At 39.7% G+C, this 27,266-nt stretch overlaps 4 protein-coding genes across 4 annotated transcripts; all 4 read right to left on the bottom strand.

Annotated features, from left to right (window-relative positions):
• Window positions 1-968: 968 nt before the first annotated feature.
• On the bottom strand, window positions 969-1,689 carry LOC138904633 (uncharacterized). Its single transcript, XM_070193138.1, has 3 exons — window positions 1,630-1,689; window positions 1,032-1,570; window positions 969-972 (listed from the first exon to the last, which is right to left on the bottom strand). The coding sequence occupies exons 1-3, from the start codon at window positions 1,687-1,689 to the stop codon at window positions 969-971; spliced, it is 603 nt and encodes a 200-aa protein (XP_070049239.1).
• A 40-nt stretch (window positions 1,690-1,729) lies between these two features.
• LOC117281403 (uncharacterized) lies at window positions 1,730-2,332 on the bottom strand. Its single transcript, XM_033661242.2, has 2 exons — window positions 2,130-2,332; window positions 1,730-2,030 (listed from the first exon to the last, which is right to left on the bottom strand). Exons 1-2 carry the CDS (start codon window positions 2,330-2,332, stop codon window positions 1,730-1,732), a joined length of 504 nt encoding a protein of 167 aa, XP_033517133.2.
• Window positions 2,333-5,485: 3,153 nt separating this feature from the next.
• On the bottom strand, window positions 5,486-10,947 carry LOC104115958 (elongator complex protein 5). Its single transcript, XM_009626705.4, has 9 exons — window positions 10,636-10,947; window positions 10,430-10,522; window positions 10,174-10,340; window positions 10,043-10,089; window positions 8,063-8,132; window positions 6,676-6,902; window positions 6,501-6,590; window positions 6,265-6,340; window positions 5,486-6,108 (listed from the first exon to the last, which is right to left on the bottom strand). Exons 1-9 carry the CDS (start codon window positions 10,800-10,802, stop codon window positions 5,915-5,917), a joined length of 1,131 nt encoding a protein of 376 aa, XP_009625000.1. The 5' UTR covers window positions 10,803-10,947; the 3' UTR covers window positions 5,486-5,914.
• Window positions 10,948-23,775: 12,828 nt separating this feature from the next.
• On the bottom strand, window positions 23,776-26,167 carry LOC138904632 (uncharacterized). Its single transcript, XM_070193137.1, has 2 exons — window positions 25,880-26,167; window positions 23,776-24,345 (listed from the first exon to the last, which is right to left on the bottom strand). The coding sequence occupies exons 1-2, from the start codon at window positions 26,165-26,167 to the stop codon at window positions 23,776-23,778; spliced, it is 858 nt and encodes a 285-aa protein (XP_070049238.1).
• Between the last annotated feature and the right edge of the window lie 1,099 nt (window positions 26,168-27,266).

Raw genomic sequence — 27,266 nt, 5'->3', positions numbered from 1 at the left:
GAGCTGCAAGTGAGGAAAATCCCTCTACAAACCTTCTATAGTATCCAGCCAACCCCAAGAAACTTCTGATTTCGGTTGGCGTTGTAGGCCTTGGCCAGTTCTTGACTGCTTCTGTCTTCTGAGGGTCTACTTTTATGCCTTCACTAGATACCACGTGGCCTAAGAATGCCACTGACTGCAACCAGAACTCACATTTTGAAAACTTGGCGTAAAGCTCATTCTCCTTCAAGGTCTGCAAGGCTATCCTAAGGTGGTCTGCATGCTCATCCTTTCTCTTAGAGTATACCAAAATATCGTCTATAAACACGATAATAAAGGTATCAAGGAATGGTTTGAAAACTCTATTCATGAGGTCCATGAATGCAGCTAGAGCATTTGTCAACCCGAAGGACATCACTAGAAATTCATAGTGCTCATAGCGAGTTCTAAAGGCTGTTTTAGATATATCCTCTTCTCTGATTCTCAACTGATGGTACCCCGACCTCAAGTCTATTTTTGAAAAGTACTTTGCACCCTGAAGTTGATCAAATAAATCATTAATTCTTGGCAGTGGGTACTTGTTCTTAATGGTAACTTTATTCAACTGCCCATAGTCGATGCATATTCTGAGGGACCCATCTTTCTTCTTGACAAACAGGACCGGGGCACCCCGCGGTGAAACACTCGGCCTGATGAAGCCCTTGTCAAGAAGGTCTTTCAACTGTTCTCTCAACTCATTAAGTTCTGCTGGAGCTATCCTATAAGGAGGTATAGATATGGGTTGAGTGCCTGGCATGAGATCGATGCCAAAATCTATGATTCTTTCAGGAGGAAGTCCGGGAAGGTCATCTGGGAAAACTTCTGGAAATTCTCTAACAACTGGCACAGAGTGAAGAGCTGGTGGTTCTGATTCTGGATTAATGATGTGAGCCAAATAGACGAGACACCCCTTACTGATCATTCGTTGTGCTTTAAGGTAAAAAATAAACTTACCTACAAGCGATGATGAACTACCCTTCCACTCTAAGATTTCTTCATTTGGAAATTGAAACCTGACTAACTTGGTACGAAAATCCAATATGGCATAGCAGGAAGATAACCAATCCATACCCATGATCACATCGAAATCCGCCATTTCTAACTCTATGAGATCGGCCTTGATGCTGCGACCTTGGACTGAAACTATACAACCTTTATAGACTCTTGTGACTTTCACTGACTCGCCAACTAAAGTAGATACTAGGAATGGCTCACTAAGCTGTTCAGGTTCTAGCCCGAGGTTAATTGAAAAGTATGGAATCACGTACGAAAACGTTGAACTTGGATCAATTATGGCAAAAGCATTATGTAAGCAGACTAGAAGTATACCTGTAATAACTTCTGCAGATGCCTCTGCACTCTGACGATCAAGTGTAGCAAACAAACGGGATTGTCCCCCTCCCTGAGTAACTCGTTCTGCACCTCTGCCTGCCCCATGCCCGGTCTGATTATGAGAACCACGAGCCTGAGGTGGTGCAACTGCAGTAGCTAAGGAACTAGAAGGACGAGTTGATCCCCCACTGAAATTACGTCGCAACTTTGGGCAGTTGGCCTTTATATGACCAATGTCTCCACAATGATAGCAACCATGAAACCCGAGCTTGCACTGACCTGAATGTTGCCGCTTACATGTTCCACAAAGACCTTGTTGTTGTGAATGTTGCTCAGCATGACTCTGGCTATGTGAGGATGATGTCCTAAAATTCTAATTCTAGCGAGACTGGTTTCCATAACTCTGAGTACGTTTGAAGGAAGACCCACCACCTGACTGATGACTGGATTGAGCTGGTGCTAATGACTCCTTATTAGAGGAATCCCTTCCACCTCCGCTGGATGTACCATTAAACTTGCCCGTTGTCCGGCCTTTCTTGTTATGCTCTCTTTCTTCTCTCCTTTGTTGTCTGTCTTTTTCTAAGTGCTTGGCGAATCCCACAACAGAGGAGAAGGCTGTCATCCCTACCGCTGCAACTGATGTAGTATCCTTAATGTGGTAAGCCAAACTGCCAACAAACCTGCGAATCTTTGCTTTTTTTGTCTTAACCATGTAAAGAGCATGCTTAGCTAACCTTATGAATTCCATATAGTACTCTTGCACACGTTTATTCCCTTACTTGAGTTGTTCGAACTCTGTAGCCTTAGCTTCCCTATCCTCTTCCGGGATAAAGTTAGCCATGAAGGCCTCTTCAAATTCTTCCCAAGTAGGTGGACCATCATCTTCATCTCTTTCCTTTTCCCACATCTCAAACCAAGCGCCGACCACATCTGTAAGCTGGTAAGCAGCCAGCTCCACAACTTTATCATCAAATGCCTTCATCGCTGGAGGGCTTTCTTGACACCCTTCAGCCACAACATTGGATCTTCATCAGCTATAGAACCATGGAACAATAGAGGACTCAACTTCAAAAATTCATTCACTCTTGAGGACTCGGAATTGTTCTGTCTATTTGATTGAGGTGGAATCTCATCTCTTCTCTCGTTCTGGTTGGCCATGAAGGCTTTAAACATCTTCATAGCACTGTTGACAGCACTAAATATCTGACCCACCTCCGGAGATATAGCAGTCTGAGCCGGAGCTGCTGTTGGGGGCGGCATTGGATCCTGATGTACTGGATCATCATGCTTCACCCCTTCTTCATGTTCAACCCGGGGTACTTGAACCCCCTTTGTGGATTTACTCTTCCTTTTCTGAGTTGAAGCCTTCTTAGTTCTACCTTGAGCCGCAATAGTTTCTTGAGCAGCATCCTGAGTATCAGTGTCAGAGTTGCGAGTACGAGCCATTTCTACGAGTTTTGGAGAAACAAATACATTAGATAATTTCTTAGAGGTAGGATCTACTGCACGATCTAAAGTATGAAAAAAAATGAGACTTTTCCTAAATGCTTGTAACCTCCTGTTTATAAGTATGGCGCGCTTCATACCCATAAATATGACTCTACTAACACGGCTTCATAGACCCCTAGGACTCAATAAACCTGACGCTCTGATACCAAGTTTGTCACGACCTATTTTCTAAACAAGCCGTGACTGGCACCCGATCACTAAACATGACCGAGCGAACCATCTGTGCTTATCAAATCTATTATAACTTCAAACTTTATATGCAACAAGGCAATACTTTAACCAAATACTTTTGATTAATTTAAATATTTAAAATAAATCAACTCCAAAACTTTATTCGTAATAACTACTGAAATACTGCTAAGTTATTATCAAAAACATCTGAATCTTAACCCACCGACTGTGTCTATGAAGCCTCTACTGATAAACTGACGCACTGCTCAGGACATGAGATTTTCTGGCCAGTTCTCTAAGTCAACAAAGAAACAGCTAAATAATGACGACTCAAAGGAGTACTCCACGAACAAAAGCGGAGCTCACAAATAGCACTAGAAGTGAGGGAAGTCCTAACCCGTAACCTGCTCGCCTGCAAAACCGGTTCCTATGTTGTACCGCAGACCAACGTAGGTTCCCAAAAGAGAACGTCAGTACCATCCATTGTACTCAGTGAGTCTCAACGACAGGGGACGAAACTTTAATAACATATACATTACGAGCAAAGATTCTAAATGCATGTAAAACATAAAGCTTATAAGAACAATTCTAAAATAATTGCATAATAGTAGTTTATGAATATTCTAAAAGAAATTATTTTCTTTTTCTTTTAAAAAAAATACTTCACTTTATACTTTGGGAGTTCCAACTATCCTGATTTAATTCTGTCTCAGTCACCGTGTGATCGGCACGGGTTCGATCCCAACCTGATCAAATAGGTCCAATCCACGAGGTGCCACTCGCGTTATGGTTCTCAGCGCTCATGTGCCATACCTTAGCTTGGCTAGGCAAATTCTAAGCAACGAGACTCTCAGCTCGTGTGCTCCCTACTTTGGCACAAGTAATTTCAGAAAGTCAACGTCTTGGCCAGGACCATCGACCTAGACGATGACCCCTTCTCAGAATAGAGGATACTCCCAAAAAAAATCTTTTCTTTCTAAAACTTCTTCTTGTGACTTTTCAAGTCTAAATCTTTTCTGAAACATCCTATACATACTCATACTGGTATCCTTAATTGTAAAGCATGGCATAAGAATGAAATAAATATTCAAAAGTATATCTAAAGATTCTTGCTCCTTCATGAATTTTCAACATGAAAATGGCATATAAGAATAACACAAAAATCTGAAAATTTATGCACATGTATCATAATAAATCATCTAAACTTTAGCTAGAACAATTCTAAGTTAATAGATACTCACTCGCTCCAATTAAGTACATATAAACTCTTTTAAGCAATTCATCAAACACCCTGTATGTGTGCTTTTGTGAGTTAAACCACTTTAGTAAAGGGTTATATCAACTCACCTCAAAACTTCTCGAGGCAATACGTAGGCCCCAGTCCAATTTATACCCGTCAAATAATTGATTCTACAACAACCAATGCATTTTAATTAATTTCAAAGTTTCATACCTAAACATGAAATTTATTGTTGATATAGAGAAAGAAGGGAATTAACTATCCAATTCTTATACTGCAGGATAGTTGAGAATAGGAAATTTTACATACCTGTGTTCAAGAACTAGTTATTTGTAAAGAAGCCTAGAATTTTCGTGTTGTCTACGTGAAATAATTCGCTAGATTTGCTGCCTCCGTTTCGGGGTTCTCTGTTCGTGAGAATGAACAGAAGGCTCTTCTGTTTTCGTATAAAGGATTTTTCAATCCTTTTTGGTTCCAACAGCCCTTTATGGGCTTGTAGGTTTGTCCTCCTATTGTTTTGTTTTATTGTTTTTATTTATTTATTTTTGTTTTATTTTATTTTCACTTAACTAATAATTAATGATACCCACTTTTAATAATTAATAATATTAAAATTATTAATATTCCTCTAATTGTATATCCAATTATTTATAAATAGAAAAGTTACTCAAAAATCAATCACAAGGGTTTAAATCCGTAATAGAAGTATAATTTAAGATTAATAAATAAATAAATAAAATTCTATATTTAGCGTGTCTTGAAACTTTTATAGATTTGAGGTGTGTTACACTATCCTTTCAAGTGCTACCTGCAAATTCCTCCAAGTTTTGATAATTTTCTCGTTTTACCATTCCAAGGCAACCACATTTCAGGTTTTATATTCCAAGTTGGTCAATAAAGGACTAAAATTATGCACCCTCATCCTGCATTAGATACATCAAGGAACTTGTTCTATTTAGAATTCCTTCCATTTTTCCAAAAGGATTGTTCCATTTCATTTCCGAAGAGTCGAACGAAGTGATAACTGAGATTCTTAATCATATCCGTTCGGTCATTTTGATTCACAAAGTTACAACGTATAGAATTTGTAATGCTAGTACTCAAAATCTCAAGTCTGTATTAAAAAATCGAATCAATCAACTTTCTATTCAGCTCTCCTATACTGGACCAATAGATCATTAATATGCAAAGAGAGCAAGCATTTGGGACAGTTAATTGCACACAGCCAAACTTCAGATAACACATGTAATAGTTTAGTAAAAGTTGCAACACTGTTGCACAATCACAGATATGAGCAAAATTTACCACGTACTAATCCCAAATGGTTAACTGGTTCAGTAAAATCCAACCCCTTATACCTACGAGTAGTCAAACGCAACAGGCATAACACGGTAAACCCTGCGCTTAAATTACTTGCAGCGTACCAACTAAACCGACTACTTACCAGGCATGCCAATCAACCTACAATTCTAGTAAGGTCAAGGATGTTCTATTGTACATGTATCCTACCAGCAAAAGATTTGGGGCATGGGACTTGGTAATAGCAGCCTGACCTTTTGACATAATTTAGATTGTAAGTTGGTCGCTAGAAGCTTCATCGTACAAATCTGGTACCCTCATGTTTAAAAGTGGTAATACGCATTATCATATGTCCAAATCATCATCGGGGTCCTCATCTGAATCTGGCATCTCATCATCTGAATCCCGAAAATATATTATTTCACCCCTGCCAGAATCCTCAGTTGTTTGTGGTTTCTCAACTGACGCTTGTTGCTGCTCAATTTCGCTTTCATTAAGCGATCTGCGACCATCATAGATTTGAATGGGTCTACCAGTTCCTGAGAGAGGCAAAACAACAATATTTACTTCCAAACTAAAAGATAAACAAGCCGAAAGGAATGAAAAAAGTAGGTTTATAGGCTGAGTTTCCATTTTATCTTCACAGAAAAGGACTGAATCTATAATAACAACCTAAACTAGAAGTCCACCCATACCTTGGTGCTCAAATGGGAGTACGACTTTCGCCCGGTCCAGTCTCTCCTTCTCTGACAGCTCTAAATTGAATTGAACCTATCACAAATATTATTCATTAACATAGATGTAAAATGATTTGACTTCTAACTCCTCCTAACACGTGGATGTATATCAAAAGGAGCTCACTGTAGCTGTATGCTGCACCATTCGAAATGGGAAGAAACTACTACTAGGTTTGAACTGCAAAATAACTCACCTTTGGAACAAGACTTTGAGCAGTCATACCATCTTCAGATGAAACTTCTTTAAATTTGATGCCTGATCCCTCAACATAAAGTTCTTCCCTCTAAGAATAGATCATTACCAGTATAAGATAAATATAAGTGCTCGTGCTATCTTAATATGCAAAGGAACAATAGCTTTTCCTTTACCATCACTCTGACACGACCATTTCTGCGTTTAAAGCGTACATGAAATTTCCCTCTTTTAAAGCATTGTTCCGCCATCAGGAGGTCCTCTGAGGCGCTTCTCTGTCCGTTTGTTCTTTGAACTATTGGTTCCACATCCGCATGCATAGTGGACAAATATTCAAGAGTGGCAGCCACCTTGGCCTCATGAAGGTCCACATGCAACAAGCAAAATATGCATGAGACCTGGTCTGCAAGAAAAATAAATTAGTTTAAGCAACTCCTTGCGATGCAAACTAGTGAAAGCAAATTTGGTTGGAACAAAAATACAAAAAAAGAAATTCTTTGACAAATTCTTCCATTCTCAATTTCTCCCTCCTTTATTTTTTAGGAATTTACTGAATGGAATTTTTCAGCCAAGAAAAGCATTTCCACATATCAGGTGATTAAAAAAAAGTTGCCTAATACATTTCAAATAGGAGAACAAGGTTACCAATTGATAGTTTTGAAATCTTACCTTCGAAGAATGTCCATCCTTATCTATATCAAAAAGTTTCAAGCTAATTATCAATAAAATGATTAGCCTTTGTACGATTTTGATTTTCTGATTTCTTAGTGCACACAGTAATAGCTAAGAGACTCCAAGAATAAATTAATGAATTGAACTGATGAGGACCTTAAGCCTACCTCAAAGATCAGCTATATAAATCAACCCACTACATTAGATGCACCTTAACAGAAAAGAGTTCTTAGGCAAATGACAAAGAAGCTTCTTCTGCCAATGTGTCTTCTCCAGAGAGGATACTCAATACTGGACACTGTATTAATACCAAGTAATCTTTTAGCTATATAACTTGCAATACAGAGAACTGTCAATATGTTTGGTTCAATGGCTAATGCACCTGGCATTCATATTCCATTTGGGCTCTGTTTGACGGCATTAACAAAGCTTGTGGACTTCTTTTTTCGACTTCCTCCATGTGTTACATCATGTTTATGTCAGGTAAACAAAAATAGTGGATCAAATGTTTCCAGAATAAGATACATCCAGACAAAGCAGCAGTTATAAGAACAAATTACAATTTGCTATAGATAGCAAGGCCACCACATCTAAATCAGAAAGAAGTTATGAAGGCAGCATGACATCTCCTAAAGCATACCACGATATACTGAATACAGCATATACCTAGCATAAGGAAAATTTTGGTGCCTAAATCTGGGAGATGCAGATATCATGAGTTTCTGGCAGGAATATCTAGTTGTCTATGTTAACATATAATGTGGCAGTGAATTGATAAAGATGGAAACCAACAGCAAATCTTGATTTCATAGCCAGCTGTCATAACATTTTCACCACATATTTTCATTACTAAGCTACAACACATGATGGCCGAATAAAAATTGTGCCTACCATGACTGCGAAGATGACTTAAGATTCTTGCAACAGAAGGTAGAGATGAATGTCTCAAGATCTCACTTACCTGGAAAAGGAACGGTATTAAGATAAATGGAAGAAGGATGAGAAGGGAGAGATTTGCTGTATCGAAATGAACACTAATATGCAAATGTTCAAACTAATATCAATGGATTTCTGAGTATTAAAAGCTACGCATGACTAAATCTTAGTGCGGAATACAGTTTGTCTCTTTCAAAAACTGAAACTTAAGTAGTTCACTTCATTTTATCATCATAGCCTTCAAACTGTACGTGCCTTAGTATCTATTTGTAATGATAAAACATTTAAATAGTTGATTCACTGCTATCATAAGCAATCAACCAAAGCTGTAGCTTATTTAAAGTGATTCATTTTAGAGTTAATACTAAAGTACAGATTTAAGCGGTCAGTTTTTCTTATTTATTTTGTTAAATACTTTTATTTCAATTTTACCTTTTAGTGGCGGAAAAACTTTGCATTAGAATTTCGAATTAAACTGATCTAAGATGAATATGAAATATCAGCTCTTTTTTGAGAAGTTAAATAAGCAAAGTTAAGGACGGTATATCAGAGACTTTATCATGCCCAAGTAAATGAATTACTGTGGTGCAGTGAATTTCCAAAAGCAGGTGCACATGCGATGGACCATTGCATTCTAAACAGAGTTCAGTTTCACAGAGCTAGTGATGTTATGCTTCACCAGATAAATTATGTGTCACCTTCTATTTGGCGAAGACAAATAAATAAACTTAAAAGAAGTGAGAAACCTAGTAGAACACCATGTTTCAGTGAGATATAAATGCCTTCTTAAACACATTTTCTATTTCTGAAGTATCAGTTTCTGCACAAACTCATTATAAAATTTCTCGATCCATTCAACTGAAACAGTTTTTTTGAGTAGAAAGAGTTCAAGGTTATGCAACTATTTAGGAACCATATCTTATTTACGTTCCATCTTTTGATAGTTAAATCAAGAATGGTAAAACAAGAATTCTCTGAACCTAATCGAGGTCTTTATTACTTAAGAAATTTAACAAAGCAACTGATGCCTCGACTGCGTACGCAGAAGATTTTCCCATTGTGGTCAACCAGATGAGGCAATCAGTTACATTTTCCATAATTTGACAAATCATGGAACCCCAACTTATTATATCCACAATTTTCTAAGCATCACAAAAAAACTAGAGTGGATCAGTTGATGAGAGACGATAAGAACTATCTGTGTATAGCCACTAAAGCCAAGATAGGCACTGCTGATTGTAGTAAAACAAAATGATAGCTCTGATTTAGTACTGGATGTATCAAAGTAGTTAAAATAAGAAACAGAGACGTTTCCTCATGTAAAAGTACATGAATACTGAATGTGTGCATTCAGCCATTCACTAAGGGACAAAAGAACTATCATGTCTTATATCTGGAAAGCAATGCAGAAAAACTAAACTAAGAAAAATCTAGGAAGTTTCCTCATCAAACAAGCACACAGTTCTAACTGGTCATAGATAGCAGGACCAATAACATATTGACAAAATAGAAGGTGCAATAGTACATTAAGTCTGCCGATTGCCATGCTTTCTATGTGATTGATATTTCAACTTTAGAGAATGTATAGAATAAATTTTCATCCGTCGAAATGCATGACTGAAGGCATAAGTGCTTTTCGCTTAAGTCAGGATTCCTACTTCGCAGTAATAAGAGAAGAGAACCTTCTCTGTGAATGCAGGACCAAGTTTTCTACACGACTTCTATGAAGAAGTTTCCTTCAACAAAATCTAACTAAGGACAAACTACTTATTGGTTGCTCAAAATCTAGTGATCACTACACATCTTCGCAACAAACTACAGTATGCAGATATGACAACCAAACCAACCGTTCCTAATCAATGACGAAGTCACTTGACACACAAGCAACATCCACTCTTAGCTCATTAAACCAAAACTGACATTAAGTAGCATTACCGAGTCTATTGCAACTGCAAATCTCCCTTTTCCCTCTTCAACAATTTCTGCCAATTACAAAAATAAGATCAGTCTGAATTCATCAAAACACAACATAATTTTTACATTAACAAAAATTCTCAAAGCCTTACCTTTTCCAAGTTCAACAATCGAAGACAAAACCTTGTCCAATTCTTTCAAGTTTTTACACAAACTAGTTTTAAGTAAGGTCTCTTCGTACGGATTTTTTACAGTTCCTCTCTCCATCAACTTGTTTTTCCATCCAAGAGGATCGGAATAGCAATCTAAAACTCTTAGCCTGAGCAAAATTCAGTACATTAACAAAAAACACGCATTTTATTCTCATAATAAATAAAATTTATTCACTAAAAGAAGGATGATTCTAACCATTTACTTGATGAAGAAATGTCGAAACCTTTATTTTTCAACAGTTCAGCATAGAACGACGGAGGCCGAGTTAAAGCAACCAGCACAACACCTCTGTATGAACCATCAATCAACGAATTTATCAAATTATCACATAAATTAAAACATGATATTCTTATTAGCGTGATAAATACTAAGTAATAAATCGCGTGAAGAGGTGAACTGACCGAGACTGTGATTTACCAGCGAGAATGTTGGAAGTGAGTTGCGTGAGAATATGGTTGAAGACAACGGAACCGAGAGGCGTGTGGATAGTATCCTTTATACTAAGAGCGGGAGCATGTTCTCCTTCGAATGCTCCGTCACGGAGAGCTCTGCTGATTGTTTCCGCCATTGTAGAGCACACCAAGAGCTGCAAAGGGGGAAAATGGCGGAGAAAAACCTCGTAATGTTTATTTTGGCCCCTTGGATTTGATATTATTCACTCGACACCCACTCTTTTTTTCTTAGGAAAGTGACCAATTTTGCCTGAACTATTTGAATCAATTTCGTTTTTTGGCCCGAACGTGATAGCTAAATAGCTCAAAAATATCCTCCATTTTCTTAGTGAATAGTCCAATTTCAATCATATAATTAATTCAACTTTTGATGATATATATATATATATATATATATTTTAATTTCTATATTCATATGCACGCATAAATATTATAAAAGTTAATAGAAGCAAGCATAATTTGAGAAAATAAGTAATATTCTTAATTTTTTGCGCCTCTAACTATTAGAACAGCGAGAGTAATATTTTTAGAAAGAGTCATATAACATTCCTCAAAAACAAATTGGACCAATCACCTTTCTCTCCCTCAATTATTAGTTCAGACTAGTTACAAGTAAAAACATAATTGAACTTTTGTTAAAATTTAATTGAAACAAACCATGAATTGTGGAAAAAAAAAAAGTTATACGGGATGATGGAAATTAGAAATAAAATGAAACAGCAACCAAGTTTGCACAACGACCTTCTTAAGTAATATTCTTCTTTATCTTGTTTGCAAGGGTGGCTTTAGTTTAGGGTAAGGCAGGTGTTGTCCTTGCCTTAGGCCCCGAAATATTTAAGATCCGAAAATATAATTTAAATAACTATTAATATAAAATTTTAAATTTTAATATTTTTTTAAATTTGATAAAGGTAGGATTGAATGAATTCCTCAATAGGCAGGAGTAAGTTTTGCGTATACACTATCCTCCTCATACTTCATATATGAGATTAATCTGGGTTTGTTGTTGTAGGATTGAGTGAATGAGTATATTTTTTTGTCTCATTAAATTAAATAATATATTTGTCTTCTCGTCAATTTTATTTTTCTTCCTCATGTATAGTTTTTTTCATGTGTCTTATGTTTTTACTTTCTAATTTTAACTTAGATTCTCTAATTTAGCTTCTTTTTTTTTATCACATTTGATAGATCCATACATCATAAAGCAAGTTCTTTCATGCCTCGTCTTTTTTAACTAGAAAATTTCGAGGTAAGTATCGCAAGATTCAAAGCTTGATGAATAATGGGTCACCCCTTTATGAGTTTCACTTAATATCATATTTTTATATAGGAGAGAGTTTAATATCTGATGAATGCCTAACCGACACACCATGCGTTGCGCTCCCACCGGATGTTATGAAAGAAGTTTAGGGGTCTTTTAGTATATTTTGATTTTAGGTCACCGGTTCTATTGAGACCGCAGCCCCACGAATATGTTGTTTAACCTACTTTATTTATATTTGGTAACTGAATGACACGGTCACTACCTTTACTGTTCTTTTCCATTGGTTTCTTATCTTAATTGATACTTTATAAATTTTGACTGAGAATGTCAGGGACGGACGAGTGGCTCAAAGAGGAGGTTAGTAAAGCCTTAATTTAGCTCCTCAAAATTTTGAGGCTCCAGGATATTTTAATGGTAGATTTTATGATTATTTTAGTTTATATCTGTGTTTTAAAAGACGTAGGTATAAGACAAGGAGTTTTAACTGTTATGGGACAAGGCGTAAGCCGAGAGACACTAGGTGTAAGCACATGAAACTTTTAATTTTTAATATTTTTTAAATAACATATTTGAAAAAAATAGTTAAAAAATGTAAAATTTCAGAGAAATTATAAAAAATCAAAAAAAATATAAAACAAGTCAATGTATATAAACCTGTTTTTTTAGTAGAAGCATTTCACTGCCTTAACAAGAAACAACCATATGATGCCTAGTACAAGCAACACAGTTTCTCACGACGCACTCATATTACTTCAAAAATATTGAAATATAGCAACAAATGAGTAGAACGAGTAAAAGATTTGTACTCTTAGTCCCGAATCTAAACTATTTTTATTTAATCACATCATTTGTAATCAAAATAAAGCACTTTCGATTCTTATATTTAGAAAACAGAATACTCACTCCATCTCGTAAAAATTTAACAGCAATGGTCTTGCATTTCTTTGGCTCAGGATGAAGCAAATTTGAACAGTAATCCTATCTTGACGAACAAAAAAAATTACATAAGTATTCACTTTTGTAGTTTGAAAAGAACTGTTCGTTTCACCTTGTGCAGAAGAAGAAAAGTGAAAGAATAAAAAGGCCAGCGCTAAGTATAAAAAAACTTTTGATAATTTGACTACGTTTTTCTTTTACTTTTGGGTATTTAACAAGTAGTACTTGAGTATTTAGGCTTAAATTAAGAAGGGGATTGGGCCAAATATACCCCTCTATTTTAGTATATTATTTATATCTATACTCCGTTATACTATCGGGACATATCTATTATTACCGTTAACAAAACTTTTTAAAATATCCCTCATCTAACGGAATTCACCAGATTAATAAAATAATCATTTAAAAAAAATCATTAACCCATAACCCATTAAACCCATCATATAAAAATACGGAACCTAGATTTCTGAGACGTCTTAACACATTTTATTTTATTTAGAGAGAGATCGAAAATAATGATGGAAGTAGGATTAGTAAGAATTTATATTTTTGGTTCTTAGTTGTTCATGATGGTGTTGGGATGTCATGTTATCACTTTTGGTTGTATTTTTTGTGGTTATAATATGGCATCCCTTTGTCTAATACAATGCACACTTGATAGTTAGTTTGTATGTCGGTAACAACTGATATATACTTTATCAATATTTGTGTTTGGTTAATGCATGAAGTTAGTGCACTTAGGTTATTAAGTTACTTTCCAACTTGTTGGTGTACTTTCTTTCATTCTTGATGATTTTCGTAGACTCTAACTTGATATTAAATTGAATCTCCTCTAATTATTTTATAATTTTTGTTCCTTATAAGTTCAGTTGCTACTAAGAATTATGAGTATCACATCCCATAGCTTGAAATCTAACTTTGATTCTTAAGGCGTGATTTGGTGATAATTACTCGTTGCTCAAATGCTTAAAGCAGAATAAGAAAATATGGTGCATGAATACTCATCAACAAATGCTCATTGTTGGAGGAAGAAATACCTCAGTAGCTGCCTTAAGACTTCATAATTGTCAACCTAATAAGATGCTATAAACATTCAGTCATGGACTCATGGTGGAAAAAAATTATGGTGAATACTTGGCACAATTCTGCATGGTGGGAAAAAATAAAGAGAAAAGCTAGAAGAAGAAAAAATTGAAAAGGTAGATGGATATTAAAAGAATCGTGACTCAATGTATAAATAAATATATGATTATCGGTATTTTTATGTCTTTCACGTCTTAAGTTCAACAAATGAATACGAAGGAGATGACTAATCTGTAAGGAAGAAGTGCAGTAAATAAAAAAGATTTAACGGGTTATTAATGGATTTTTAAAAAATAAGTATTTTTTTAATTTGGTGATTTTCCATTAGGTGGAGGGTAATTTTAAAAAGTTTGGTTAACGGTAAGGGTAGATATGACCCGATAGTATAACGGAGGGTAGATATGAACAATATACTAAAGTAGAGCGTAAATTTGGCCCTTTTCCCAATTAAAAACTTATTAGAAAAATTTTGTTTTAATTTGGGATAGTCTTTTGGACTTACACCCCACGACAAAAATGCACCTCATGCCTAGGTGAACGCTTAAGGCAGTGCAATGTGCGCTTTTCGATACTTTCGCCCCCTCCCCCAGGGTTGCCCTAGGAATTTTTCCTACACGTCGCCCTAGGGCTCGCCCCAAATCCGCCTTTTAGAACACTATTTAGATAATATTAAAATTTGCAAAAAATAAAAGGTACAAAAATTTTGTAAGAAAAGAAAGAAAGGAAGACTGTCTGCTCTTTAATATTAAAAATATTTTAGAACTTTGAATTGAATTACCTAAATCTTCATATTAGTAAATATAATTTCTTACAACAATAGTAAAGGTAATATATTGTAAATACATGCTAACATCTTATTTATGTAAAATTATCCTGACTAATATAAATAATAATATTGTTATGTGAAGTTCAAGGTTTTATGTTATTTAAGAATATTATACTATAAATAATAATGAAGAACTAAAAGTAAACCGGTATTTATGTATCAACATTATTCATCTTGTTTAATAATACTACATAATATTGGCCCAAGATAAGCTTAAATTAAACATGATCAGCGTCTTTCAAAAAATATTTGATTAAGTATGGTAATGATTAAAAATGTAGAAAGTCAAAGAATTTCGGTAGGTTGAAATGTATATTCCAACCTTCTAATCCATTGGATCCTCAAAAACAACCCAAGAGGATAACAAATTAATGACTATAACCTAGGAGTATTCCTCCTAGGTTGTAGCGCCTTTATCTCCGGTGTGGCGTTCAATAATTGGGTGAACAAAGGTTGTCCAATAAGTCTTGAAGGATAAAGTTGCAAATTGCTTTTTTTTTAAGTAGAGGAATTGAAGAATTGTAGTTAGATGGAATATTGTTGGCACATTGACTGTAACGCTCTAACACTTAGAATAATTCTTTTGAAGTCTATGTCTAACTTGTCACAAAATGTCCTTTCTCTCCCTCAATTATTAGTCCATCAAACTATAAAATGATTATGATAAAGATGGATTTGTAATTCAAAGGGCGAGAAGGGATTATCTAAATGTTTATTGTTTCTTTCTTTAACTCGGTACTAATATCATATATAAATATACTATTAAAATATGTAAAACTATAATCACTTAAAATTTAGTGACAGTAAATTATAAATTCGTGACTGAGAGGTAGCAATGGTTGGTGGTACGGGTGTCGGAAGATATATTAGTACATGGACCCGAAACGTTTTCCAATCTTGATATATTAGCACATATAGTTTTAATGAATAAAGACAATATCCAGCATGAAGAATCTTAATTTTCGTTAATATGTTATCTTTAAGAAATCATTTCACGTGTGTACACATCCAAGGAAATATAGATTAATAGCCTTTATTTGGCTTAAATTGAAAACTATCAAGGTAATTATGGAGAATATTAAGTAGCTGCCACCTAAATATATTTGTACCACAATTCGCAGTTGTTAGTACAAGTAATAAACACGCCTTAAATAGGAGAAATTTTTCACTAACAAGTCGTTGGAAAAAGGAGCTGTATTAATAGCATAGCTCATCCTTGTACATGTAAATATTAATTTAACATTGATGGATTTCTTAAGAACCAAACTGGTCATGCTGCTTTAGACGGAATCTTTTGAATGATCAAGAAAAATATTGTGTAAGCCAAAATCCGCCCTAAAGATATTTAGCGTAATATGGCATTGAGGAAAGAGTTGGTTGAGGTCGCCCAAAGTGCAGCAAAGTCATTGGCCGAGATGCCGACGAGAGCCGTAGTCGAGATGTCAACAAGGATCGAGGTCGAGGTTGACTATTGATGATAGGAGCTGTAACGGCTAATTTATCAAGATAAGGTATTAAAAGGGAATATTCTAGTGGATATTCTCTTTATTTGTACTGTTAGGGTTTCTTAGAAAAATACCCCATATATATAGAAAGAAGAGACAACGATAGGGGCATGATATAGTTATTTGATAAGAACACTTTTAAGAATAAGATTTTCTCTCTCATATAAAAATACAAAGATTACCTTTTGATAAAGATTCTTGCTCATACTATTCCCTCATCTCTACCAGATCCGAGGATTGTTCATACGAATCTTGGACCTTTCTCTCACTCATCATTGTCAGGAGAAATATTTGTCCAATCTTTCCATTATTTGGTGAATCATTCTCCTTATTTACTTAAATGACATATATTGCCATTTATTGTTAGTTATATCTCCATTAATGTTTATGCTTTAAGAATATGTTGTACTTATCGTCATCCATCATTTACGGGATATGTCTCCATCTACTGCACGTTTTCGAGATTAGCATCTAGAGTAAATATCCTTAACTAGATTTAACCCATTATTATATAAATTTAATAGTTTACCGGAAGTCACATTTTTGGGTCAAACAATTTGGCGCCGTCAGTGGGGATTTTCTAGTTAAGCCTTTAATTTCTTCTAGATCTACAATCGACACTGATCACTAACAAAAAAAACAAGAACCTTTTTCCTCCCTGCACACATAGATCTAACATGGCGGGTAACAGAGAAGAAAGAACGAAGATAATGAGTGACCTCCCAACCAACCTCATGAACATCATCCACGAAAGCTCTGAAGCAGTGGACGAGGACACAACACCCAATGCCTCTCCTACGCGAGGTGGATCACCCCATCCCCTCTGCAGTATCACAAAATCCCTTGGCAAGACAGCTTCCACATCCGTGGAAGAGGAGACACCACCAGCGATAAAGAAGCTCCTCGTGGCCTGGCTAACTGATACATTGACCATCGTCCTCCATAAGCACGTTCAGGATGCGGCCGCAGTAAATGCGAGAACCTGTGCTGCGCCACCAGTGGACGAGCAACATGATCAACCTCCTCCTCCGCCCACGACGACATGTATTACTCACAGTGTTGTTAACAATGCAGACGGCGATGCTCTCACAGCCATTCTTAAAAGGATGGAGGGAATGGAAAACGAAAACAAGGCACTTCGGGACCAAATGAGAGAACACCAAAAAAGGGTCGATAAAATACCGGGCGCTCCTAAGTTATTTCCGAAAAGAGATGTCGTTCGGTCCGTCGAGCAGTCGTACAGTGATAGCGCTGCCCCGCATGCCATACCAAAGACCTTTAAAATGACGCCTTATCTGAAAATATATGATGGCACAACCGACCCCGAGGACCGTGTGACCCATTACGTCACCACCGTGAAAGGCAATGATCTCGCCAAGGAACAAGTATCCTCTATTCTGCTAAAGAAATTCGGTGAAAGCCTCACGGGAGGTGCATTAACCTGGTACTCACAACTGCAGGTACGTTCCATCAAAACCTTTGAGAAAATGGCCGATAAGTTCATAACGGCCCATGCCGGGGCCAAGAAGGTCGAGGCAAGAGTGAATGACATATTTGCTATCAAACAATCTCCGGGAGAAGGACTGAGGGACTTCCTCGCCCGTTTTAACCGAGTAAGAATGACTTTGCCCAATGTATCAGAAGGAATGGCGGTAGATGCTTTTCAAAACGGGATGAGCAGAAATAGTTCAAGGGCGACAAGAAAATTATTAAGTCGGCTTATGAAATATCCCCCAACAACTTGGGACGAAATACATAATGCATACTGTGCCGAAGTCCGAGCAGACGAAGACGACCTCAATGGGCCGACTCATCGACTAACCTCAGTATAAGCAGAATCCAAAAAAGATCAGAGAAATGATATCAGAAGAGATCCCGTGGCCTCACGACCAAATAGGGAACGTCATCTCACATATATTAGAACTACCGTTGCATCCTCATCTCGCCATGAAGAACGCCTACCCTGATCAAGAACAGGGACTCACCGGAATGAGAGAGGTATGCCCCATTTACTATCCGCTCACAATTTTTGCGTGTCACCTACAGAGATTGTCTACGCCTTAGAGAAGCTCGGACTAAAGGTAAAGTGGCCACAAAAGATAAGGTCGGACCCGAATACCAGAAAATCAGACGCCCTCTGCCAGTTCTATCAATAGCGAGGACAATCAACCGAAGATTGCATCGCCCTAAGACAGGAGGTCGTAAACATGCTGCGACAAGGACACATCAAAGAATTGCTGAGCGATCGGGGAAGGACCAACTTTGCCAAAGGACGCGAACAACCTCAAGGACCGCCGAAGCTGCCCTCGCCAGCCCGCACCATACACATGATCATCGGTGGCGGGGATGACGCCTCCATCAACAACGTGAAGTTCACCACAACCCAAAAGCTCAAACAGTCGATCACTCACGAACTGTATGATGAAATCGAAGAAAGTATCATCTTCGATAAGTCAGATACCAACGGTTTGGCTTTCCCTCGCTATGATGCTCTCGTTATCACTTTATGAATTTTAGATACCGACGTAAGATGGATTATGGTAGACGATGGGAGCGGCACATGTATTATCCATCCTCGAGTACTCGCTCAAATGAAACTTGAGGACAAGATAGTGCTACGTTGCATCACATTAACGGGCTTTAATAATGCAGTTGAGCGAACATCTGGTGAGATCACACTCCCCGTCCTGGCGGGCGGTGTCACTCTGGAGACCACATTCCACATCATGGACCGGGACACGGCATACAACACTATAATAGGACGATCACAGATACACACCATGAGAGCTATACCCTCCAGCTTGTACCAAGTCATCAAATTCCCAACTCCATGAGGCATATTTAGTATACGAGGGGAGTAGCACATATCCCAGGAATGTTACCGCATCGCCCTAGACTGCACGGCCACCCAACAAACAAAGGATAAAGGAAAAGAGGCATAGCAATCAGCAGGGTCGAGTTCGGTATGCGATGACGACGAGGACATCATCAGAGACCCCAATATGGTCAAGGCCGCAGGATCGACCATAGAGGACCTCGACCCAGTTCAATTGGACAACAACGATCACAATAAGAATGCTTACATCGGTTGCAAAGTTCAGGAACTAGGTAAGTTTTCGGAAATTTTTAACTGATAACGCGGACTTGTTCACTTTTAGCCATGTAGATATGCCAGGTATCCCAAAGGAAATAGTCACGCACAAATTGAACGTTCATCCACTCTACCCTCCGGTGAGGCAAGTTAGGCGTAAGTTCAACTCTGCAATTAATGATGCAGTACGCAAAGAAGTGGGAAAATTATTGGAAAACGGCTCCGTCAGGGAGTCGAAGTATCCCCAATGGGTCGCCAACGTAGTCATGGTGAAAAAGAAGAAAGGCAAGTGGTGTATGTGCGTAGATTTCACTGACTTGAACAAAGCTTGCCCCAAGGATTCATTTCCATTACCTCATATCGACCAACTCATCGACGCAATAGCTGGGAACAAACTACTAAGTTTCTTGGATGCCTACTCGGGCTATAATCAGATCCTCATAGAGGAAGAGGAAAAGGAAAAAAACACCTTTATCACCCACTAGGGGACATACTGCTACAGGGTCATGCCCTTCGGATAGACAAATACGGGGGCAACTTACCAAAGGCTGGTGACGAAAATGTTCAAAGAACAACTCGGAAAAATGATGGAAGTCTACATCGACGACATGCGGGTCAAATCCAAAAGGAAAGAAGATCACATCGACCACTTGAGAGAAGCCTTCGACATACTCAGACAATACGACATGAAACTGAACCCCGAAAAGTGTGCATTCAGCGTAGCCTCAGGAAAATTCTTGGGTTTCCTGGTGTCGCAGCGAGGTATCGAGGTCAATCCCGACCAAATCAAGGCCATCGAAGGGATACCAGAGCACTTGACCACCAAAAAGCAGGTCCAGAAGCTGACTGGTTGTATCGCTGCCCTTTCTAGGTTCATCTTAAGATCCTTTGATAGGTGCCACAAGTTCTTCGGCGTACTCAAAAAGGAAAACGACCTCCAATAGACCCCTGAGTGCATCCAAGCCCTGAAAGAGTTAAAGGTGTACTTGTCCTCGTCACTGTTGCTCTCAAAACCAGAACCAGGACAACCTCTCTTCGTCTATCTCGTTGTGTCCGAAGTAGTTGTGAGCGCAATCTTAGTCCAAGAAATTAAAGGTACGCAATCTCCCATTTATTATATTAGCAAGACATTAGTCGACCTCGAGACCAGATACCCCCATCTTAAAAAACTAGCCCTGGCATTAGTCTTAGCTTCACGAAATCTTAGACCGTATTTCCAATGCCACCCCATCTCGGTCATCACGACTTTCCCCTTAAGAAGCATTTTACATAAAACTGAACTATCGGGCAGGTTGGGCAAATGGGATATCGAACTAAGCGAGCACGATATTACATATCGGCCGCGAACGATGATAAATTCACAGGTCCTTGCCGAATTCGTCGCCGACTTCAGTGTGCAAATAATGCCCGAAGTTGAACAGGAAGCCGTCTACGCTTCTCACCAAACACAAAACCCTTGGGTCCTATACACCGACGTCGCGTCTAACGCGTCAGGGTCTGGGTTGGGACTTATACTCGAAGTCCCAACAGGCGGAGTGATTCTCCAGTCTATAAGGTGCTCGGACATGACTAATAACGAGGCTGAGTATAAGGCCGTAATTGCAGGACTAAGACTAGCACTCAAATACGGCGTGAAGCGGCTAAGGTTGCATTGCGATTCTCAGCTCGTGGTCAACAAAGTCACAAGGACTTTCCAAATCAAGGAGCAAAGGTTACAAAAATACCATACCAAAATCTGCAAACTACTACCCGAGTTCAATGAATGTCAGCTCGACCAGATTCCCCGAGCACAGAACATCGAGGCGGACGGCCTAGCCAAATTAGCAGCAGCCACCAAAAACATTGCAACCGGAGACCGAAATGTGGTCCACCTCCTACACTTGTCGGTAAACCAAATCGAGGTAAGAACCATAAATTTGACTTGGGACTGGCGCAACTGTATTATTACATATTTGTAGGACGACGTACTCCCTAACGATAAAAAAGAGGCCAAGAAGTTGCGAATGCAAACGGCTAGATACATCATCGTACACAACAACATGTACAAAAGGACGTATGGAGGCCCTCTGGCGAAATGCTTAGGCCCAAATCCGACGCGACACGTCCTTGAAGAAGTACACGAAGGCCACTTTGGAGCTCACTCCGGCAATCGAGCTTTGGTCAGATGCCTCATACGAGCGGGGTATTACTGGCCCACCATGAAAAATAAGGCTGCGGATTTCGTGAAAAATACGAACAATGCCAGAAGTACGCCCCAATGATCCACCGAGCACGCGAACACCTACACTCAGTAACTTCCTATTGGCCGTTCATCAAATGGGGAATGGACATCGTGGGTCCCCTACCGGCAGGACGAGGTAACGTACGATTTCTCTTAGTTTTAACTGACTATTTCTCTAAATGGGTGGACGCAGGAGCATTCGCCCAAATTCGCGAACAGGCAGTGATCGCCTTCATATGGAAAAACATCATATGGCATTTCGGTCTCCCCAAAGAAATCAGTTGCGACAACAGACCTCAATTTGCAGGAAAGAAGGTCGCCGACTTTTGCAAAAAATGGCATATCAAAAGAATACTCTCAACGCATTACCACCCCGTGGGCAACGAGCAAGCAGAATCCTACAACAAGTCAATATTAAACATCATGAAGAAGAAACTCGAAGACGCCAAGGGACTATGGCCGGAAATATTACCAAAAGTACTCTGGGCCTACCGAACAATGCCAAAAGCGAGCACCAGGGAAACGCCATACAATACCAGTCGAGGTCGGAGAGCCCAACTTAAGATACTTCCGCAAAAGCGGACCCCAGAACGATGACAGTAGAAGGCAGGAACTCGACGAAGTCGGGGAACGAAGAGATATGGACTACGTGAGAATGTTCGCCTAAAAACAACAAGCAGAACTCTACTATAACAAAAGGGTGAAGATTAGGCCACTCAAAGTCGGGGACTACGTGCTTAAAGTTTAAACACAACCAAGCAAAGACCCACATGAAGGCAAACTAGAAACAAACTGGGACGGTCCCTACAAAATCACGGCGGCAGCAAACAAAAGGTCATTCACACTAGAAACAATGGAAGGAAAGCGACTACCAAACAACTGGAATATTACATACCTCAAGTACTTCAACTTTTAAAGGATGAGGTCCCCAAAGTCACACTCATTTTCCCTCACTAGAGTTTTGCCCCAATTGGGTTTTCTCGAGGAGGTTTTTAATGAGGGGATGACGGGGATAATTCAGGATTGAAGTGCGCACAGACGAAGGCACTAGAAGACTAGTGCGCACGACCAATTAAGGGACTAGATAGACTGGGACTGGGACTGGACCACCAGCTAACACCCAGAAAATATGTAAATCTCTCCAAGAATATGAACAAAGCACAAGTACACGAAATTCATCTCTGCTCTCCCCAAATAAATGTTACATTCGATCTCGTTCGAATTAACACCTACTCAGCCCACGGCTTTAATTAAATAAAGGTTACATTCGACCTCGTTCGAATTAACACCTACTCGGCCCACAGCCTTAACTAAATAAAGGTTACATTCGACCTCGTTCGAATTAAGACCTCCTAACTAAATGAAGGTTATATTCGACCTCGTTCGAATTAATACCTACTCGGCCCACGACCTTAACCAAATGAAGGTTATATTTGATCACGTTCGAATGAACACCTAATCGACCCACAACCTTAACTAAATGAAGGTCACATTCGACCTTGTTCAAATTAACACCTAATCGGCCCACAACCTTAACCAAACGAAGGTTATATTCGATCGCATTCGAATGAACACCTAATCGGCCCTTGGCCGAGATCAAACCTAAACTTCATTTCTACCTCGTTCAACCTACTCGAACAAATTGGTTATGATGAAGGCAACCAAGCAACAAAATCAAAAAAACATACAAACCCGAACAAAGAAAAAGAATCAGGTACGAATAACCGAACTAACATTTCATACTCATAATATTTTTTTACAAAGGCTCGAATACGCGCCTATAAAAAATACACACAAGTCTGCGGCTAAACAACAAAAAAGGAAAAATAACTAATCACTGCCTGGCCCAGAAGCACCACCAGCTTGATCGGCCAGACCATCTCCACCTTACCTCTTCGCCAGCGGGATACTCATCCCCGCACCCTCGTCATCATCGGCTTCCGGTGTAGCGGGGTCATAGCCACAAGCAAACCGAGCTTTACGTGCCTTAGCACGAGCATCCTCGAAGTCGGCTTCTGAAACAACCCCCGCCCCTATCAGAACCCTGAATATATCCAGCTGAGCCTCGGCGTGAATCCATTCCTCGTACAAATCCCGCGGAACATCAGGAAAAGCAAAAGTATGGGAAGAGGACGGTTGAGCCAATAACTGCGCCTTCTCGGCCTAGAGAGCAACAACACGATCACTAAGGCTCGAAGCCTCTTTTTCCAGCTCCCCTATCTGCTCATCAAGTCGCTCATCTCTGAGCCTGGCCGTCTCCAGAACACCCTCCCGCTCAGAACGGAGAACACGGATCACGATCTCCAAAGCCTCCGCTTTCTTCACAGCCGATAATTGGGCTAACTCTGCCTTATCTAAACCCATTGCCTTCTCAGTGACCTCGCCACTCAAAGCGTCCGCCTTAAGTTGACACTCCTCGAGCTCGGCGCGCAATGAGACCACTTGGGCTTGAAGGTCGGCACATTGGTCCTCGACCCCCCTGCTCACCTCAAGCTCCTCATCTTTTTCCCTCAACGCTCCCTCGAGAACGCTGCATTTTCCAATGACTTTTACCAACTCGTCATTCTTCTCCTTCAGTTCATCTCGGAGAGCCTGGAAGGTGTCGCTCTCGCCAAACCGTCTATAGATCTCGCGATGCTTGGCACGGTATTTATGATATTTTCGCTCCATCTTCTGAAAAATAGTCTCATGCCTCTTCTCTCGTCGGGCGCTCTCAATCTCCAAAATCACGGTCTGAAAGAAAAACAGAAAATGAAAAGTAAGAACGAAACTTTGAACTCGCCATACGAAAACGAAGAGGGATCGAAAAACGTAGCCTAAGAGCGAGGCTGGCTATGCTTCTAGATAGAGTGACATCCTTCAACTTCTCGAGGGTTTTACCCTCCACATCAGAGAAAAGGGGACCGAGAGAAGGGACCATGTCCTGCGTGTCTACCAGCAAGTCCCGATCCAAAGGGATCGCAATAGTCCGCGCGGTACCCTCCAATCTCACCTCGAGTCACGTAAGTCCTCCCCCCATTATCCTCACCTCCTCGGCATCCATGTCAGAGCCCGTCTCGTAACCATCCCCGACTATGCATTTTCCTTTTAAATCGGCCCTCGAATAAAGATCCTCGGCCGATCGTGAAGTCAATGGCCTGTCCTACCGCAAGTCGTCAGGGACTCTCGCTGATGGCCCTTCGAATCCTATCACGGTCTCAGGGAGAGATATACCATCTTCGGCTTCACACGAGGACGGAATCACGGGCGGCAACTCGGCGTCACCTCTAAGCTCTATGGTCGTCGTCTCTCGGATAACAAAATCTTCCATCACTGATCTCCTGTTGCGTGGAAGCAAGTTATCTCTACTCGGCGTCGATTCCGCTTCATCGTCCTCATCTACTAGATGATACATAGGGGAAATCGGAAGTTCTGCTGCAGGTGTGGTCGACGACTGGGCAGACCTAGCCGCGGTAGAAGAAGGAATAGAAGCGGACAATCGGGCGGGCTTGGTCGCGGTCATAATGGGAACGAACCCCGAAGAAACATCCTTCCTCTTATGAAATGCAAGAGGAGGGGCCTTCGGTCTGTACGAAGGTCCTCGGCCTAAAAAAGATAGAATAAAATATTCACTTCCTACACAAAACTACAACGGGCAAATGACCGTGAGGTCAAAATAATATAGATGAAAAGATGTACAGGTGAACTCACCGATCGCGGAAGGCGCATGCCCGAACTTCTTGAGAAAGGCCGGCCATTCACGAACCCCCACTATGTGAGGCAGAGTGCGGCTGACCCAGTCGTAAATGTGCCCGACCAAAGAAGGGGGCATAGTTTCGGCTACGCGAAGAAGGGACGGAATGTCAGACCACGACTAAAGCAGGCAAAACAAATGCTTGGGTGAAAAAGAGATACTTACGGGTGTAATTCCAAGTCTCAGGGAATCCGCTCGCGTTGTCCACCTATCCTCGGTTTTGACAAAAAAAATAGTTGAGCCAGAACTGACGATTTGCCTTATCGTCCATCTGTAGCGAAGGTGCAACATCGTCCCCTTATAGAAACTAGGGGCGAAGAGATGCATCAGGTGGCGATGTGTGATCTCGACCCTCGCTAATTCCACAAATTTCGTTAATATGCGGATAAACTTGTATATGTATGGAGAGAGTTGGGCCGGGCACACGCCGTAATAGCGATAAAATTCCTCTGCCAATACGAGAAGAGGAAAGGAATAGTCGACGTAGAAAGGATACACATAAAACGCGCAATACCTAGGGCGGTGTATTTGTACCACATCGCGCCCCGCTGGGATCAGATCGATATGGGCAGGAATCTTGAACCTCGCCTTAAACTCAGCAAGATCGATCTCCTTCATCATCGATTCCGGGACCTCAGGATCGTCCTCAGGCATCTTCGAGAAATCGGACCTAGTTTTTTCAGTACGGGAAACTATTTCCTCAACCATAGGGAAGTTCTCTTCCTCAGTAGCGATAGAAATCCTATCGGCATGAGGGGGTATCAACACCGCCAAAGGGGTAGGATCAGTTGCCATACCAAGAACAGAGGATGCCTTAGTCATGTTAATTAGGGGAAGATGCTCGAACAAGGAAATGTGGGAAACAACGAGAATCACTAAAACCGGTAAAAAATTTCATACAATAGAGGAAGAAGAAGATGCAGAGTTTGCTGAGTATAAGAAAATTCGTAAATCTTAAGATGTTACACACACACCACTATTTATAAGAATGCACGCATCGAAACCAAGAAACTGACCATCATTGCGTGACACTGTAACCGAAGTGGCATGCTCTGGTGGGAAGCAAGCGCAATACGAAGCAATGTCTAGGGAATTTGTGCCATAATGACGTCAGCTGCCATGACGTCAGCTGCCATGACGTCACCTCGATTTGCGACCCCATAACTTACGGTTCACAATGGCACACGCTGCTTACTCGCCCCTAGTCACTATGGCTTATCCATCTCGTCTAAACACTTCGGTCACGTTACACAGAGTCCGCTCATCAAAGCCTTTTGGTGTTGGCCTTAATAAGCGGAGGGACTAACTGTATAAGCCAAAATCCGCTCTAAGGATATTTAGCGTAATATGGCATTGAGAAAAGAGTCGGTCGAGGTCGCCCAAGGTGCATCAAAGTCATTGGCCGAGGTGCCGACGAGAGCCGTGGTCGAGATGTCAACAAAGGTCGAGGTCGAGGTTGACTATTGATGATAGGAGCTGTAACGGCTAATTTGTAAGGATAGAGTATTAAAAGGGAATATTCTAATGGATATTCTCTTTATTTGTATTATTAGGGTTTTTTAGGAAAATACCCCATATATATAAAAAGAAGAGACAATGATAGGGGCATGATATATTCATTTGATAATAACACTTTTAAGAATAAGATTCTCTCTCTCATATAAAAATACAAAGATTACATTTTGATAAAGATTCTTGCTCATATTATTTCCTCCTCTCTACCAAATCCGAAGATTGTTCATACAAATCTTGGACCTTTCTGTCACTCATCATTGTGAGGAGAAATATTTGTCCAATCATTCCATTATTGGGTGAATCATTCTCGTTATTTACTTAAATATCATCTATTGCCATTTATGGTTAGTTATATCTCCATTAATGTTTATGCTTTAAGAATATGTTACACTTATCGCCATCCATC

This window comes from Nicotiana tomentosiformis, chromosome 2 (assembly GCF_000390325.3).
Source record: "Nicotiana tomentosiformis chromosome 2, ASM39032v3, whole genome shotgun sequence".
Classification (NCBI taxonomy): Eukaryota; Viridiplantae; Streptophyta; class Magnoliopsida; order Solanales; family Solanaceae; genus Nicotiana; species Nicotiana tomentosiformis.
This window is presented reverse-complemented; position numbering and strand designations above follow the sequence as displayed.

What these genes read in the sequence shown, in the direction of transcription:
- LOC138904633 (XM_070193138.1), bottom strand. Translation starts at nt 1,689, where the DNA reads ATGCTGAGCAACATTCACAACAACAAGGTCTTTGTGGAACATGTAAGC. An exon ending in ATGTAAGCGGCAACATTCAG is followed by an intron (nt 1,571 to 1,629) that starts GTCAGTGCAAGC and finishes GGTCATATAAAG; the next exon opens with GCCAACTGCCCAAAGTTGCG.
- LOC117281403 (XM_033661242.2), bottom strand. Translation starts at nt 2,332, where the DNA reads ATGAAGGCATTTGATGATAAAGTTGTGGAGCTGGCTGCTTACCAGCTT. An exon ending in ACAGAGTTCGAACAACTCAA is followed by an intron (nt 2,031 to 2,129) that starts GTAAGGGAATAA and finishes AAAGATTCGCAG; the next exon opens with GTTTGTTGGCAGTTTGGCTT.
- LOC104115958 (XM_009626705.4), bottom strand. Translation starts at nt 10,802, where the DNA reads ATGGCGGAAACAATCAGCAGAGCTCTCCGTGACGGAGCATTCGAAGGA. An exon ending in TTGCAGTTGCAATAGACTCG is followed by an intron (nt 8,133 to 10,042) that starts GTAATGCTACTT and finishes TTCCTTTTCCAG; the next exon opens with GTAAGTGAGATCTTGAGACA. An exon ending in ATGGTCGTGTCAGAGTGATG is followed by an intron (nt 6,591 to 6,675) that starts GTAAAGGAAAAG and finishes ATCTATTCTTAG; the next exon opens with AGGGAAGAACTTTATGTTGA.
- LOC138904632 (XM_070193137.1), bottom strand. Translation starts at nt 26,167, where the DNA reads ATGACTAAGGCATCCTCTGTTCTTGGTATGGCAACTGATCCTACCCCT. An exon ending in TCCCAGCGGGGCGCGATGTG is followed by an intron (nt 24,346 to 25,879) that starts GTACAAATACAC and finishes TTTTTCTTTCAG; the next exon opens with ACCGTGATTTTGGAGATTGA.